This window comes from Orycteropus afer, unplaced genomic scaffold (assembly GCF_000298275.1).
Source record: "Orycteropus afer afer isolate SDZICR_OR568_19922 unplaced genomic scaffold, OryAfe1.0 scaffold00072, whole genome shotgun sequence".
Classification (NCBI taxonomy): domain Eukaryota; kingdom Metazoa; phylum Chordata; class Mammalia; order Tubulidentata; family Orycteropodidae; genus Orycteropus; species Orycteropus afer.
This window is the reverse complement of record NW_006921659.1, coordinates 503,304-519,655: the sequence shown is the minus strand read 5'-3', so window position 1 is coordinate 519,655 and position 16,352 is coordinate 503,304. Positions and strand designations below refer to the sequence as shown.

The 16,352-nt window shown below is 39.8% G+C and overlaps 1 protein-coding gene across 1 annotated transcript in view; it reads right to left on the bottom strand.

The window, feature by feature from the left end:
• The window catches only part of FYN (FYN proto-oncogene, Src family tyrosine kinase), a 72,145-nt gene that overhangs the window by 34,558 nt on the left and 21,235 nt on the right, over window positions 1–16,352 (bottom strand). Inside the window, exons 4-9 of the mRNA XM_007940787.1 lie at window positions 12,931–13,034; window positions 11,811–11,960; window positions 8,771–8,935; window positions 5,460–5,639; window positions 3,135–3,211; window positions 2,887–3,040 (exon numbers count right to left, since the gene is read on the bottom strand). Coding sequence (XP_007938978.1) covers window positions 2,887–3,040; window positions 3,135–3,211; window positions 5,460–5,639; window positions 8,771–8,935; window positions 11,811–11,960; window positions 12,931–13,034 — 830 coding nt within the window. The remainder of the gene's footprint in view (window positions 1–2,886; window positions 3,041–3,134; window positions 3,212–5,459; window positions 5,640–8,770; window positions 8,936–11,810; window positions 11,961–12,930; window positions 13,035–16,352) is intronic.

The window sequence follows — 16,352 nt, the reverse complement described above, 5'->3', positions numbered from 1 at the left end:
GACATTCTAGAAATGCCTCTGCCCTCCCTTTCTATTATAGGATAGTGTTCCTTTTATTTTCCTTTGAAATCAAGAGGCCCTAATGCTCCCCACTGAGTTCAGTTCTCTAGTTCATTTACTGCTCCTCAGCTTTTTTCCAGGCTTTGGCATGAATTTGAAGATGTTTGGAAAAGGGAAAAGGAGGCAAAAAACAAAACAAAAAAAAAGTTTTAAGGAGTAAGGGTAGGGCTCTCTATTTGGAAATTAAGTAAATGAATCATGGTACAAAGGGTATAAAGCTGGCCCTTGGAAAGGGTTTCAAGCAGCACCTGGGAAAACAAGGGTGGAGGTGAAGAAGTGACAGAAATCACCAGAGCACTCAATGGGGAGGAAGGCAGCCTTGGAGGCCAGAGTCGAGGGGCCACTCTGGACTGCTCCAAGAGCTGCAAGACGATGCAAAGGGAAGCCAGTAAGGGGCTCCTCATGCATCTTCTCCTGGGTGCTACTCATCCAGGGCCATATCACGAGGTACTTCACTCCAGCAAAGTGTCCATGAATCAAATATCCAGCCCTGCCAGCAGCACCCTTGTTAGTATCCTTTAGCTTGTAGTCCTATAACCTTCTCACTTATCAAGAGTTCAAGAGTGTTAACCACAAACTCTGGAAAAGGGGAGAAACAAATCCTGAACCATTCTCTTTGCCATGGGTGCTCTACTCACATGCAAAAGGGCACTTCCATGAGTACAAAGAGTGACTCCATTGTGGTCCTTTACTAACCCAAATACTCCTGTCTTACAATATTCACTCACTCTTGCTCTGGGTCTGAGGAGTGGAGATCTGACAGGATCACCTCAGGGCAAGTTCCTCATTTAGGGACAGATCTCAGACCCAGTTGTACTTCAGACCCTCTTATCTCACTTTGCCTCAAAATCACATTCTTATTTCTCTCTGGACTGCCAGTGCTAATCAAAGCTGCTTATGTGCCTTTGATTAGAGATACAGCCATCTGGCCCCACACGTGTGTGTGTGTATGTGTGTGTTGTACTGCACAGGCATGCCTGGTGTGTGGGCATTTGGCTCCAGGACAAGAGCTGCCACGTGTTGGGAAAATCCAAATAGTTGAGCTGTCTGACCAACATGTAATTTAGCATTTGGGCAGTATCTGTACCAGCCACTGTCTTAGATTAACAATTTTTCCCCATCACTTGACTGCTGAGAATGTTTCCATTCTCAGAGTCAAAAAAAAGAAGGAAGAATTGGCATGAAAGTAAAGAATCCCATCCCATCCCTCTACCATCAAAGAGAGAGAGAGATATTCCAGAGGTGGTCATTGTGAAATCCAACAGAAAGCACCATCCTACACTGTATTCCAGTCACTGTTCAAGCTTAGTTGGAATAGGAATAGGATTTGGTTAAAAACGGTAACAAAAGTTACCTGTTTTCTCCAGATAAGGACACTACATTCAACACAGGAGCCTACGTGTTGTTGCAAACTACACACCAATTTCCACAACATCTGGTGCAATATATGAAAATGGAATGTCTGGTGACCATTATGTGGATATCAAAGCAGATAGGAAATACCCTTGGGAATACCCTCCTTTGTACCTGGTGTTCTAATAGCATCTGAAAAGTTGTCCCACTGGAGTGGCTGCTTGTTTAGGATGTATTTCTCAAAAGGCTAATTTCTACAAATTTGTTGTAGGGAGTAGGGTGAAGGGAGATAATTAAGGGAAGTGGAACATTTTCATTGACTATGCTCTGTTAAGGAGCTCTGGTAGCATAGTGCCTAAGGCACTTGACTGCTAACCAGAAGGCTGGCAGTTCAAACCCACCAACCACTCCTCAGAAGGAAGGTTGGGCAATCTACTTTCACAGAGATACTGCCTCGGAAACCCAAGGAGGGGTTGCTATGAGTTGGGTCTGACTTGATGGCACATAACAACAACAACAACATGCTCTGTTAACATCTGTACTCCTTCTAGGTCCTCTTTAATCCCTGTCCGGGCCTACTTGTTGTTAGCTGTCATTAAGTCAATTCTGACCCAAGGCAACCCTATGTGTGACGAGCAGAACTGCTCCATGGGGTTTTCAAGGCTGGGACCTTTCAGAAGCAGATCTCCAGGCCTGTCCCTGAGATGTCTCTGGGTGCCAACTGCCAACCTCTCGGCTAGTAGTGGAGTGTTTAACAATTTGTGCCACCCTGGGACTCCTCCTGGACCCTAGAGACTACATTACTGGGTTCCTTTGACATCTGGCTTCTGGTTGGGTTTGTTAGAAGATGTAGAAGAGGGCTGAAAAGTGCGGTTAGATATTAGTCCCCAGACCTATTCCTACTGTATTTCTCCACCAAAGGGGCTCTATCCACCACTGCCTGCCCTGTGTTCTAGTGCCTGCTCCCTATCTCCCTTGCCTTTCCGTCCCCGGTTCCATTGTTATTACTAGCTCTGGGATACTGCACCATTCTCTGTTGCTTTTCCTAAACCCTGATCATACCTTTGTAAATAACCCCACTATTAAATTCTACAACTTGAGTGTGCCTTCTATTTTCTGCTGTGACTCTGACCAATTGACTGATGAGTTACATATAACTTGACTTATCTCTTGCCTTTCTGTAGCCTTTTTGCCAAAAACAAAGTATCCCAAGCCTAGATTCTGTTAGGAAGGCAGCATAAGTTAGGAAGCCACAGTGTACACTTCCTGACAAGCCATATCTCATTTATCTACTGAACCCACTACAGTCTCCCACCTCAGCGTGATCAAATTCCTACCAGACAAAGGAGAAAAAGCCCAGTTGAGGAATCACTTCTCAAAGGGGGAAGGGAAAGGAAGAAGGAAAGAAATGTCAAGCAGTCAATGATCATTCTCAAGCATATGATTGAGAACAACTGTCATGCAAATGCCCACCTTGTCTTGCTGTGTACTCATTATCTTCAATCAACCGGGCCAATCCAAAGTCAGCGATCTTGCATATAAGTCCATTCCCAACTAGAATGTTTGCTGATCGTAGGTCTCTATGTATGTAATTCATGCGCTCGATGTAAGCCATTCCTGCAGCAACCTATATCCCAGGAAACAGGACACGTTACCCCATGACTCTATGGACTGGTACACTATTAATTCTAAGGCATGAATCCACATACTACAGGACCTACCTGTGCTGCCATGTCCACAAGATTTGGTAATTTCAGAGCTCTTCCTTCTCCATCTTTTAAGAAATCGAGTAAACTTCCTATGAACAAAACACAAAACCATTTATTTAGATTTACTTTGAAAGCTAAAGGTTTCCAATTGTTGTTGTTATATGCCATCGAGTCAGACCCGACTCACAGCGACCCCTCTGGTAGCACAGTGCCTAAGGCATTTGACTGTTAACCAGAAGGCTGGTGGTTCAAACCCACCAGCCACTCCTCAGAAGGAAGATTGGGCAATCTAGTTCTGTAGTGGTATCGCCTCGGAAACCCAAGGAGGGGTTGCTCTGAGTTGGATCTGACGGTTTCCAATAGAGGGCTGTATATAGTTTTTTTTAACTAGAAGTAAGAAGGGAGCTGAATGGAATAATGTCATCAGTTAAAACAATAAAAGGCTTATACAAAAACAAGGATTGAGAAAATTCTATGCATTGAAAGGCAACAGCTTTACTCTTTAAAAATAAACAATTTAGACTCCATTGCAATCCATGTAAGGATTACAACAAAAATTTGATAAAACCAGAAGAAATGGGACTTAATCTTCCTTTATGCCATAAGGAGGATCCGGTGGGGAACTGCACCACTTCAACGTCATTTGGGCATGAGCCCTGCACAGAGAGTGATGTGGAAAAACAGCCCAGCCCAGTGGGTCCCAAAATGTGGTCCTCAGACCAGCAGCAACAGCATTGCCAAGGAACTTGGTAGAAATGCAAATTCTCAGACCCCACTCCAGACCTGTTGAAACTCTGGAGGCTGGGCCAGAAATCTGTTGTTTGTGATTCTGATAAACAGTAAAGTTGGAGAACTATTGGCCTAGCTTACTTAAAGATTTTTAAATTAAGAAAAGAGTATCTGAGAAATACAGGGTGGGGTAAGTAGCTTCCCGTAGTTAGATCAAAGCTAGCCAACCCTTAAATCAGACATCTGAACCGAAACAGCTGGAGCTTTAGAGCCATTAGTGTAAGCAGCCTAAGGAGGCTAAGAACCAACACCAAGGCTGGAATAATCATTTGCAGAGGCTTGAGGCTCAGGATGGTCATTGGAGATTTTTTTCATGCTTTAATCATGAAGTTACTCACAAAATAACCCTGGATACAAAGGGCAAAACTCTGCCAGGAAAGAATTTTAAAAGAAAGTACGTGGAAAAGAAAAAGGGCAGTGGTGTCCTCTGATGTACAATGCATTGCCTTTTAAGGCTGTTTGTTTGGTTCATCTATTTCTCCAAAACAAAGTGATCTTTGGCCTTATCCCCAGCAATACTGCTTTGATTAGAGAGAATGAGAAAGGGAGGGAGGGAGAGAAGGAGAGAGAGGATGAGAATAAAATGTGCTCTTTAAAAGTACATCATTTCTTCATGTGATGTTTAAGAAGAGAGATGAAAAAAAAGATAAGATGCCAAAATAATGGAGACTAAACTTAGCTGAGAGACTAGTATCTGCTGTTACTGCAAAAGAGAAATTTAATACAAGCTACTCATTCAAAAATAACAGCAAACTATCATAGCCCTCCATACCAACCCCTGTATTAACACTTCCATTACTGAATTATTTTCTGTTGAATTTTTTGTTGATACCATGAGTTCTCAGTAATGGCAGGCATGCAGAAATTAAGGAAAAACAATTTTTTTTGAGGTAATATAAACTTTGATACAATTATGTAGGACACATATGTCCCAAGTGGACTCTGGTGGTAGGATTGGTGCGGTGAGGCATATTTCTTCAGATTCACAGAGTTATACAGGTCCCCATCAGGTGGCAGCATGTACTACAACTGGGATAGCAGCTTCTGAAGAAACCTGAAGAGCTGAAATTGGTGGGCAATATATGTCTCACAGGAGCTCTGGTAGCATAGTGCCTAAGGCACTTGACTGCTAACCAGAGGGCTGGCAGTTCAAACCCACCAGCCACTCATCGGAAGGAAGGTTGGGCAATCCTACTTCTGTAGTGATACTGCCTTGGAAACCCAAGGAGGGGTCGCTATGAGTCGGGGCTGACTCGACGGCAAATAACAACAATAACATATGTCTCACAGGTCATGAAAAAGTTAAAAGGAATGTTTTAATTATGGAGAGGAGCTCGAATTCCTAAGATGTACAGCATGCAAAAGATGGATTTTGCAAAGATTTGGGGGTGAACGTAAGTTCTGCTTCTAAAATGTTCTCATTAGTGAGCACACTTGGTTCTTCCCAAAGGGAATATTTATTCATGCAGAAACTAGGAAAGCAGCAAGCAGCTGTTTCTTTCCCTCAAGGTCACGGCGAAGGTGGAGGCAGGGAAGACATGGCCTAACCTTTATTCATATACTCGGTGACAATGTAGATGGGTTCCTCAGACACCACTGCGTAGAGCTGGACCAACTTGTCATGTTTCAACTTCTTCATGATCTGTGCTTCCTCGAGAAATGACTCAGGGGACATTGTGCCTGGTTTAAGAGTCTTTATGGCTACTTTTGTATTTCCATTCCAGGTACCTACAAACATCCCACAACATTAAGTCAAACCAAACATTCTCTTTTGAAGGAGGAAAAGGTTTTTTAACCAATAGCTATTAGCATAAAGTTAAATTTTTAAGTTTTTTAAAAAATTTAACTTACTTTTTGTAGAACAACGTACAGACCAACTTTAAGGACTTTGTCAAGTATTTTCAAAAGAAAAATGTTTTACTTATGGTCAGTTTATAATTTTTATTATTATTATTTTTTCTTATTCTGATTACATGGCTCTCCTTTCCTGGCTCAGCCACATGATTACAAATTAACTTTAGAGCTCTGCTCTTTTCTTTACAATGAGAAAGTCCAGGGGTTAGGGCAGGTCTGGCCATCTGACAACCATTCTTTAGGTAGTCAAGTGAGCATAGAAAAAAACTAGATTACTTAAGTTTGATTTTATGGGAGATTGCCATTTTCTTTCTTTTTTTTTAAATATGGTAACACACTTGAGGATGTTTGGAAACATCTCTAGACTTTTAATTGTCTTCAATGGTTAAGCTACTTGACTGAGTCCTTTAGTGGTTGAACTAAGCATGCCAATAAGCACTGGCAAGAAGTCCTCAGTCTACTTGCCAATACTTAACCAGGTAAGGAAAAATCCCTCAGGTACTAAAGGTCAGCCACCAAGAACAATGACTTCTATCAGCTAGACTAGAAAAAATTAAATGGCAGCTAAAAGGGAACACAAATATTTAAACTTAAAATGTTAAAAACCAGACAAGTCTTGGCTTAAGATAATAATGAGTTATCTTATCTGTGAAATACAGGAATGGAACTGGATTATCTTTTAAGTCTCTTTCAGCCCTAGCTACCTTCCCGTCCCCCAAACTCTAGGCTTTGTATGTATTCCCTTATTCGTTGCATGACTGTGAATTATAACTATTTTATAAGAGGAACAGAAAAAAATGCTAAATTAAATTATAGTATTTTACATTTCGAAAAGACAGCTGGTTTAAATTAAGACTAATTTGTATACTTAATATAATTAACTTTAGAATTTAAAAAATTATCTAAATTGGACCAACTCTTGTTACCCTGTTAAATACAAAGTTCATAAAATTACATGATGTGACCTACAAAAATATAAATTATTAAAGAACAAGGGACTTAAAGAAAAGTTCAATGAAATCTTATAAAATAGCTGACCACTAAATGTCAATGGGAAATCTGATACTCTGTAAGGTGATTTTTGCTATTTGAGTGTCAGTATTCCAAAATTTGAAATAGAGTGATATTTCCTCTTTAATTACAACCCCATTAATTACACAGGTATCCTATCCCCATTCTGAATTATCATAAAATGACACTTTATGTTCAATGGGAAACAAAATCATAACGATAATGTGTGAAGATTTAAAGCTGATAATTAATAAAGTTTGAAAACAAATTTTCTTATGAGATCTAATTCTTCCTAAGAATGTGAGTGATTTGATGAAAATTCTTAGGTCCCAGAATTTCAACTACAAATTGTCCATGTTTAGATATTTTACAGTATTTGAGTTAAAGTCCAGAGAGAGAGGGACAATGATGTGAACTGTGAAATCTAGTAATAATGATAATAGTATTATAATAGCTAACACATACACATATATACATATGTCTGAATGTGTGTGTGTGTGTCTATGTATCTCTACTTACGTATATCTATATATCACTTACTATGTGCCAGGCCCTGTTATAAGTGCTTAGATATATTAATTCTTTTTTTTAAATTTTTTTATTATTGTGATTTGGGTGAAGATTTACAGAGCAAATTCACTTTCCATACAGCAGTTTACATATACTTTGTCTCATGACATTAATGTATTAATTCTTTTAATTTAGACCATACGTAAACACTGACACCCATACATAACTAAGGTACCTATCTATATTGTTTTTTAATTGGCTCCAAGGAGGGAGGATTTCACAAGTATCACAATCAAATATTCTCTTAACGACAGATGTTTTGGGTGGAGTCTAAATCCATGTATTCTCTCTAAGCAAAGCTGCTACAGACACAAAGGTTGTTAGAAAACCACTGGGGAGTGCCCAGTGCATTGTGTATCTACTGACCCTGTAAGGAACTTTAAACATATTGTCCCGAGCAATCCTCAAAGCAATCCTATGAAACAGGCATCATTCTAATTTTACAGATGAGAGAACTGAGGCTCCAAAAGGTTAATAAGCCACTTGTCCCAAGTTTATCAGATGGTCTAAGACCCAAACCCAGGCACAATGAGCAAAAAGCCCATAGTGTGGCCCTAAAGTAGCCCATCTACAATATCTTACCTTCCTGTCTCTTAGAAAGAAGAAACACCAGATTCATATTGTACTGTCTTCCTGTTCTGTGAGTGACTTAATTAACCACATAACACAGGACAGATATGCACAGCAAGGAATTACTATTTTCTGCAAATCTGGATGGCCTGACTGTTTAGCTATCCCGGTTAAGTTTCTTGGTCCAAACGTCAATGCATGTAGATTTGTGTGTTTTTGTTCAAAACCATCCTTTTAGTTGGCTCTAGATGCAGCCAAAACAAAATGTGCCCTCTGCCTTACCAAGCCACACTTCAGCGAAACACCCCTGACCCAGCTTCTTCTCCAGAAACAATGAATCACGTGCAACTTCCCAAGCATCTTTAGCCAATCCAGAAGTTTGTGGGGTACAACTCGATGCAATCACAGTTAAGTTAAAACACAAACCATCAGCTTTCTCTACAGGGAAAGGAATTAATAAAGAAAACACAGTCCTTATAATCCATAATTACGCATGCACTAGGAAAGATGGAAGGTGACTTGCCCTTCAGGGTGACATTGAGCTTTTCAACAAATACTTGCAGCTAGAAATGAAAGGCAAGACATTTTATGCAGGCTGGATTATTCCTTGTACCATTTAATGTTTTATGAATTGAGGCTCACCTAATACTACAATTTGAGCCAATCTGCCAATCTTGAATATTTACTATTCCTTTTCTAGAAATTCCAGAATTTTGAAATCAAAATCATTTCCCACTATCAGTAATTTAAATTTTCTTCCTGCTCATGAAGTCTTTATTTTCACCTTCCATCTTTGATGTTTGGGCTTTCCCAAACGAGGAAGCTAGTAATAGAATAAATAAGTCTCAGCATACCCATCCATACTTCCCCAAACTGCCCATTTCCCAGTCTCTTGATCAATTGCAGGGATTCTCGAGGGATTTCCCAGACATCTTTGGTTTTGACAGACAGATCGGTAAGCCTTGGCATCCCTTTGTGACAGGGAACTACTAGGCGGCAGCAGAGACCTGCAGCTCTCTCTGATGGAGCGAGGACGGAGACAGTGGCAGGAGAGGGAGAGAGAAGAGCAGAACACGTGAAACAAAACACTCACAGGTATACAAACCCACATCAGCCAGCATACAGTGCTACTCAGAACAGTGCTACAGCAGCCGAGAAATAACACACGTCTTGGAAGACTAGACACCACACATGGAAACATGTTCATTTGAGGAACACTAGGGGGGCATTTTGAACTTGGACTACTTTATACACCCAGATATAACACAGTTTATGCATATACATGTAGACATAGTCTAGTTTGGATTTTTTACTTACGAAAGAAAAATATGCCCAATGTGCTAATAATATGCTTTCTGGAAACAAAAGGTATGTTTGGTCCACCGAATGTCAGCATGACTATACTTTCTCACCTGCCTAATATCTAGGTTACCCAGGGAACTGGGGACCTCACTGCTATGAATATATTTAAAACTGTATAAATTTAGTAGAGGATATAGAACGTTAGACTGTTATAAACTGGTAAGGCTACCGACTGTATCTGGCAGGCAAAGAAGGTCTCACTTCTCTCGTGATTTCTTTGGCATTCCTGACTCTATTCTACCAGGAAGATGCTCTCGCACTGTTTCTTTGACAGTTCCCTTTTCCCCCTTTAACCTTTATAACAGTCTTTGGCACATAATTTAGGAGTCTGATTTGAAAGGAGAAAGAACTGAAACTAAAATGTGCAGAAACTCAAGGATGTGAGAGAATTCTATTCCCCAAGAGAAAGAAAAAAAGAAATCTCACTGCCACTGAGTCAATTCTGACTCATATCAACCCCGCAGGACAGAGGAAAACTGCCCCCTCGGGTTTCCAAATGTAGTTATCTTTTAAGAGGTTATTTGGAGATTTATTTATTTAATTTTAAATAATACACATTTCAGAATTTAGCAATACTAAGGAGGGAAACTACCTACATGCCAACCTAAAAATCAGCCAGGTGAGAAAAGGTAACAAAGAACGGGGAATGAAGGAGGTGACAAGAGCTGCATAGAATCTAGGCTGTGAGGTGGACAGAGCCCCTGTCTGCCTCACCCCTCACCCCCAAGCCCCTTAGGTCAAGGAAAAGCAAATGCAATGCTTTTCTCCAGCAATCTGTTGGAATGTAACTTTTATTCTTTTCTTTTTGATGGAATCAGGTTCTCAGATGTTTAGGCAGGAAATTATTTATGTGTTAATATTTCAGAGGCATTTTATTGTATGAGAGAGGGAAAGAGGGAAGAAGAAAAGCCAATATAAAAACAAATCTAACTCAAGTAGGAATTTTTTGAGATTAAAAAAATGTCTATTGTGCTTCATATCCCTTCTCTCCTTCCAGCTTTATGATGTTATTAAGGTGCCCTTTCCAACACAATATTTTCAAATGATCCAAACCCTAGGGATCCTGCTGATGTTTGGCTGTAATGAAATATATTTCAGCATTTGCGAAAGCCTTTCAACATGCAGGCATTTTGAGTATATCATCTAAGCTCAGGCATATTCTGCCTTCCTTTCTTCAAATATCTCATTAGAATCTGCACTGAGCAAAAGTTACCCAATACTCTAATCAACTAATCCTCTAACTATTAATTTTTAAAATTGCTCATCAGTGCCTCAATATATAGGCATTTCTTACTGTTATTTTCAAAAGATTGCTTTTTTATGTGTGTGCAAAAAATTATGTACATATTTTTAATGAGTATAGACAGGGTAACAGCAGAGGTGAAGTCAGAGGTGTTTTGGGGGCTTGTCACTGTTCTGTAGAAGAATACAAAATATATAAATATATACAAAAAAACTACTGGCTTAGTAGGAGATAGATCTGTATCTGTACATGTATATTCATATACGCATCTACATATATATTCAATAGTGGGATGTGCTTGTTAATCTAAGAAAGAAAGCAATTATTTTAACAAACTGCACATAAAATTACATTCTTTAATCAAATGTATAAATTGCACACATAAACAATTGATAATTCTATGTTTCCAGGAACGACAAAATAATGGTGACATCTGAGTGGAAGGACAGAGGTTCATCTACTTTTCAAAAGTTTAATTTAATACAGTAGATGTATTGTGGGTCATATGAATCTAACTTCAGTTAGGAAACAAATTGTTTTGTGCCACTGAGTAGATTCCAATCATAGCAACCACATAAGGACAGAGTAAGGACCTACATGGTTTCTTAGTTTGTGACTTGGAATTAACGTGATGGCACAAAACAATAGTAATCCTTAAAGGAGCATATCACCAGGTCTTTTCTCCCATGGAGTGGCTGGTGGGGTCTGTACCACTGACCTTTCAGTTAGCAGTCACTTAACCACTACACCACCAGGGCTCCATAGGAAACAGAGGTATTGGTGGGGAAATAGAATATGATAACTGGATTGCAAAATTCATCTCGTCCTGACAAGGAAATGTATGTACACCCATTCCTGCATCAGTGCTGAAAATACAGTGAGGGTAGAAACAAAACATCCCTGGTAGAGTCCCATGTAAGTGTCCTTCCAGAGACTGCTCAGTCTTCCTCTCATGGCTTGGGAATTACACAGTGCAGGGGAAGAGGAAGAATACTTGAGAGGATTTTATGATGAAGATGAAAAGACCAGCAACTTTTTTTTTTAAACCTATTGCTTTCTACTTGAGGAGCTAGAATGTTATTGAATCTATTGACAAACACAATGGAAAAAGCAACAGCAAAAGAACCTGCTCAGACAAGCCCCACCTTTAGGCATTAGCAAAGTGAGACATTTCACAAGTGACTGTGTTTTTATTTGTTGGACCATTTTCCCCTTTCCTCCTCTGTACCTGCCCCCGCCCACATCCTCTAGTGTCCAAATGGTTCACAGCTAATTAAAATTAAAGTTACCTGAGTAATGTTGTACAAGCTGCTGAAGTGTTTCAAACTGGGCCCGGGTGGTAATATAGTATCCACCATTGTCAAGTTTGCGAATTTTATAATGTTTGACATGGTCTCCTTTCATATCATCCCAGTCGCGGATAGAAAGTGAATAGGCACCTGGTAAACATGTAAAGCATTAGCAGCTCCTATCACTCAGAGTACTAATTTGTTTTTCAGGTCTCATCTACTTGATGATTCTGACGAATACTTATCAAGGAGAAATGCACACACATAGCATTTATACTCAGTACATAGGCATAAAATACCTCTTGCTTTCCTGTAAATGTCAGAAGATATTAGCAATAAAATTATTTTACCCATGAGACTGAAAGCTTGCTGGATTTTTTTCCCCCACAACACTCTATTCAGTACATTTGTATTGCCTAATACAGCACAGATCCAGTCCTCACTGGGATCAAAAGAAGATCAAAAGAAGAAAGAGATTCATGGCTGAGTGAGTGTCCTTGCCTCTTTTACCCATGGGGCATCACTGGAGACAGTGACAATGTGTACACAAGATATCGAAGGACTGTCTTCCTAGAAGTGAGATTCAAATTTCTGTTTAACAACACTTTTAAGAGGAGCACATAACCAGTGTCTGGTAGATCAAATTAGAAGGCTACTGATTTTTCTTCTCTTTTACTCATCTCCTCCTGTGAGCTTCTGTGAGTGGTTAAATAATGAAAAGGTCACCAATTGGAGGAAAAAGAGTAAGATCCTCAGTTATTTGAAAAAACAAAAGAAAAGCAAAACAACCTATATGACTGACTCCTGAGTGAGAGTAAGAGTTTCAGAAAATTATAATTCTTATGGATTTCTGAAAATTCTATGATCCTGAGTGCCTGGAGGAAAAAGCTACCCCACCCCATTTTGGGAGGAAGGCCTTGATTTGGAGACTCTGTAGTTTAGATGGAGCTGTCTGCCGTTTCAGAGCCTGGAGGGAAAACTGAAAACAGGACTTCACTCACTAGGAAGGGAAGGTATGTGCCACTTAAAAATCATTGCACATTAGAGATAAGCCTTTCATTCCCTCTGACTAATCCACAGATTTGAATGACAAACCAACTTCTTCAACTTGTTATCTTACCTTTGGTGGTTTCACTCTCTCGGATAAGAAAGGTACCTCTTGGGTTTCCAAAGGACAAGAGCTGTCGCTCAGCATCTTTTCGGCCAAGTTTCCCAAAGTACCACCTTTAAGTGAGATAAGTAAAGGAACTATTTTGTAACTATCATTTAAAAAACAGAGTAAGGTAGGTAGGTCCTTTTGCCCATTAATCTCCTTCACCTCTAATTCTGTCCTTAGCCTATTATATATATGATTGCTTTTCTTTAGATCAATCAGTTTTCTTTCAATGTATTCCTGATTCTACCTCTAAGCCATCTTTTTTACGCCTTTTTAAAAAATCAGACCTGTACTGTGGGCTATTTTCCTTCTCTCAAGACATGACAGGAACTGGTTTGGGTTTAAACTGCCACCTGCATGCCCAAAAGGAGGAATCTAAGACCTTGCTTTGAAATGGCAACCACGGAAGACCCTTCCCACATTCATCTACAAGACCCTTGATTTCTGAGTGTAATTACAACCTCTGGGAAATAACAACACACAGTCATAGGGTATGAAACAATCATTAATTACTCATTTTTAAAACTGAAAAAGGTCAGTCACAATGGATAAAGAATAAAGACATATGGTATAAACAGAAACTCAAGAGAAAAAAAATTGTATAGACTACCCCTAACTTGAGATTACTGCTGCCTTTGGATACCTGTTTTTATTTTTAATTCTTATCCAGCAGGTATGAGGACGTGGATAAGTAAAAGGTATTTAGCAAGCATCTGGGTTGGGATGGGCCTCGATTTTTACAGAGCTCAGGGGTGGGTCAGTGCATCTTTCATATTTGTGCACAGTCAATGAGCTTGTTCTTAAAAGTGACTCTGCGCATTTTAATATTCTCCCTGTACACTATAGTGACACCACTGCATCATGTTAGGAGGCATCACATCACATCACATCACATCACGTGCATTGCATCACTGCATGACTTTGTAATTTGTCTTTTATTTCTGACTCCCTCCATCCCACATGCCCTAACCATTGTCTGGCAGTTAGTTAAGAGTTCAGTACTAGATGCTGAATGAACAGCAGGTTCTCCACAGACCTAAGGGAGAATGTTGGAACATTCCATTGGAATCTGCTCATAGGAACAATTTTTAGAATATTTAACTACGAAAGGATCCAGTTTCTAAAATAAAATTTTGATTTATTATACTTGAAAATAGCTATTATGTATTTATTGTTGATCCCTTTGTAAATGAAAGAGCTTCCCTGAAGATACGAAAAGACATACTATATGTTAACTAATCACTGACTTTTTAAAGTCAAAATACGTGACAATCCCTAAGCTGGTGCTAGCTGGTATAAAGAGAATGGCCCAATTATTTGTAAGAAATGATTTTCTGGGATTCTATCAATAACCAAATTAAAATGTCGTGCAAATTCCTAACAGTGGTGAAAAAGAGGACTGTTAAAATAATGGATTATACTGAAACAATAGTATTTTAAGATTATAATTAATTGCACGTGTAAAACCCTAAGTATTATTAAAAAAACATTTCATTCTTTTAAAAAAAAAATTCTTAAAAGCTGACCCTCATAAATATATAGCTGGTATTTTTCCGTTAAGCTATTCTTTGTTGTTATGCTACCCTTTGGTGGTATCTAGAACAAAATGTTTGCAAATCTACCCCCAAATAAAAATTCAATACAAAGTCCTTTATTTACTGATGATGAAACACATTTTCTAGAGAACAAATGAGCTCAGAATCACTGAGCATTTGAGAATAGGAGATAAAACGGGTCTCTTTAGCAGAAATACAAGAGAATTAAAGACATGAGATTGATCCAATTGGGAATTTGACTAGGGTGTGCAGTCTAATCCTCCTTGTAGTCCTTAAGTAAATCCTTGACAAAATTAAATATCAGAGGCAAGACCACCTCCACTGAGTAGGAGCAGATCCCCATAGAGTCAGGAGGGGGACAGCTTCCCCACATTTGGGAGATCATTGCTCTACCTCCTTTTCCTTCAGTTTAGAAGTCAAGGTCTGCAAACCAATCTCCCTGGTAGTTCTCCACTTTGCAAGGGCCCAGTAATCTCTACTGGCCAGCGGAAGGAATAAGGGTTATCTCTTTTAGAATCCCCTCAGCCTAGTGACCACTGACCTAAACTGCTACCTGTGGAGTCTTTAAGTCAAATAATTACTAGTCACTATCTACCACCAAAGAAATCAACTGGGAGTCCACATCAAATGAAGGGCCATCTGAAATCTATTACCACAGTACTTCCTAAATTCTGGGGTACACACTGCACAGCAGATATTTTCACCTCGGCATGGAAGGGATGGCTTTTCAGCTCTTCCTTAATACTTCTAATTGAGGAGAAAAATCTCAGCTTGATCTTTAACAAGTATTTATCCCTCTCTCTTTTTCCTTTTTAACAGAGAGAACAGACTGCAGCTCAGGACGTTGGGTTCGCAATAAAATATGCTCTAGTTGGAATTTCACTGCATTTTTTATGGTTACTTTCTATCTAAGGCAAGTAATACTGGGTTTTCATTTTTGGAAATGATACAAAGTTTTCTTTGAAAGTAAATATGAGTTTTAAAAGCGTGTTGTTGTTGTTGTAATGTGCTGTCCAGTCCACTTGACTCATAGCGACCCCTCCTTGGGTTTCCAAGGCTGTATCACTATGGAAGTAGATTGCCCCATCTTCCTTCTGAGGAGTGGCTGCTGGGTTTGAACCACTAGCCTTGTAGTTAGCAGTCAAGTGCCTTAGGCACTATGCTTCCAGAGATCCCTTTAAAAGCATAAGCAATCTTAAAAAAAATATTAATTTAATAACAGTGCAAGTATCACACAAATATAGCACACACTACAGTTGGGACCAATCTCTCTGATAAAAAGCCAGGAACCCGGACAGAAGAGCAGTCAGCCCCAGGGTTACAGGTGAGGAGAGACAACTCAGGGACGCCCGAAGTAGCAAGCGGGAAGGGCAGGAGAAAGGGGATTAAAAGCCAGGAGGCCAGAGAGAAGAGCAGTCAGCTGAAGGGATTAGGTGAGGAGAGGCAACTCAGGCCCGTCCAGAGTAGCAGGCCGGAAGAGCAGGAGAAAGGGGATAAAAAGCCAGGAACCCGGACACAGGAGCAGTCAGCCCCAGGGACAACTCAGGGACGCACAAAACAGCAGGGCAGAAGAGCAGGAGAAAGGGGATTAAAAGCTAGGAAGCCAGACAGAGGTACAGTCAGCCACAGGGACCCAGTTGGGGGTGATACGAGAGGTCTCCAACAGCAAGACAAACCTGTCTGTCGGTTTGTCCTACTGTGGTGACATGGTGACATGTAGACTTGAGTTTTGAGGCTGAGCCTCTGGTGTTTAAAACCCAGCGAGATGCACCTGGTGCACAGGAAACAGCTCAGCTTATAGACTGAGACAGATTAGGAAGAAGGAAGAGG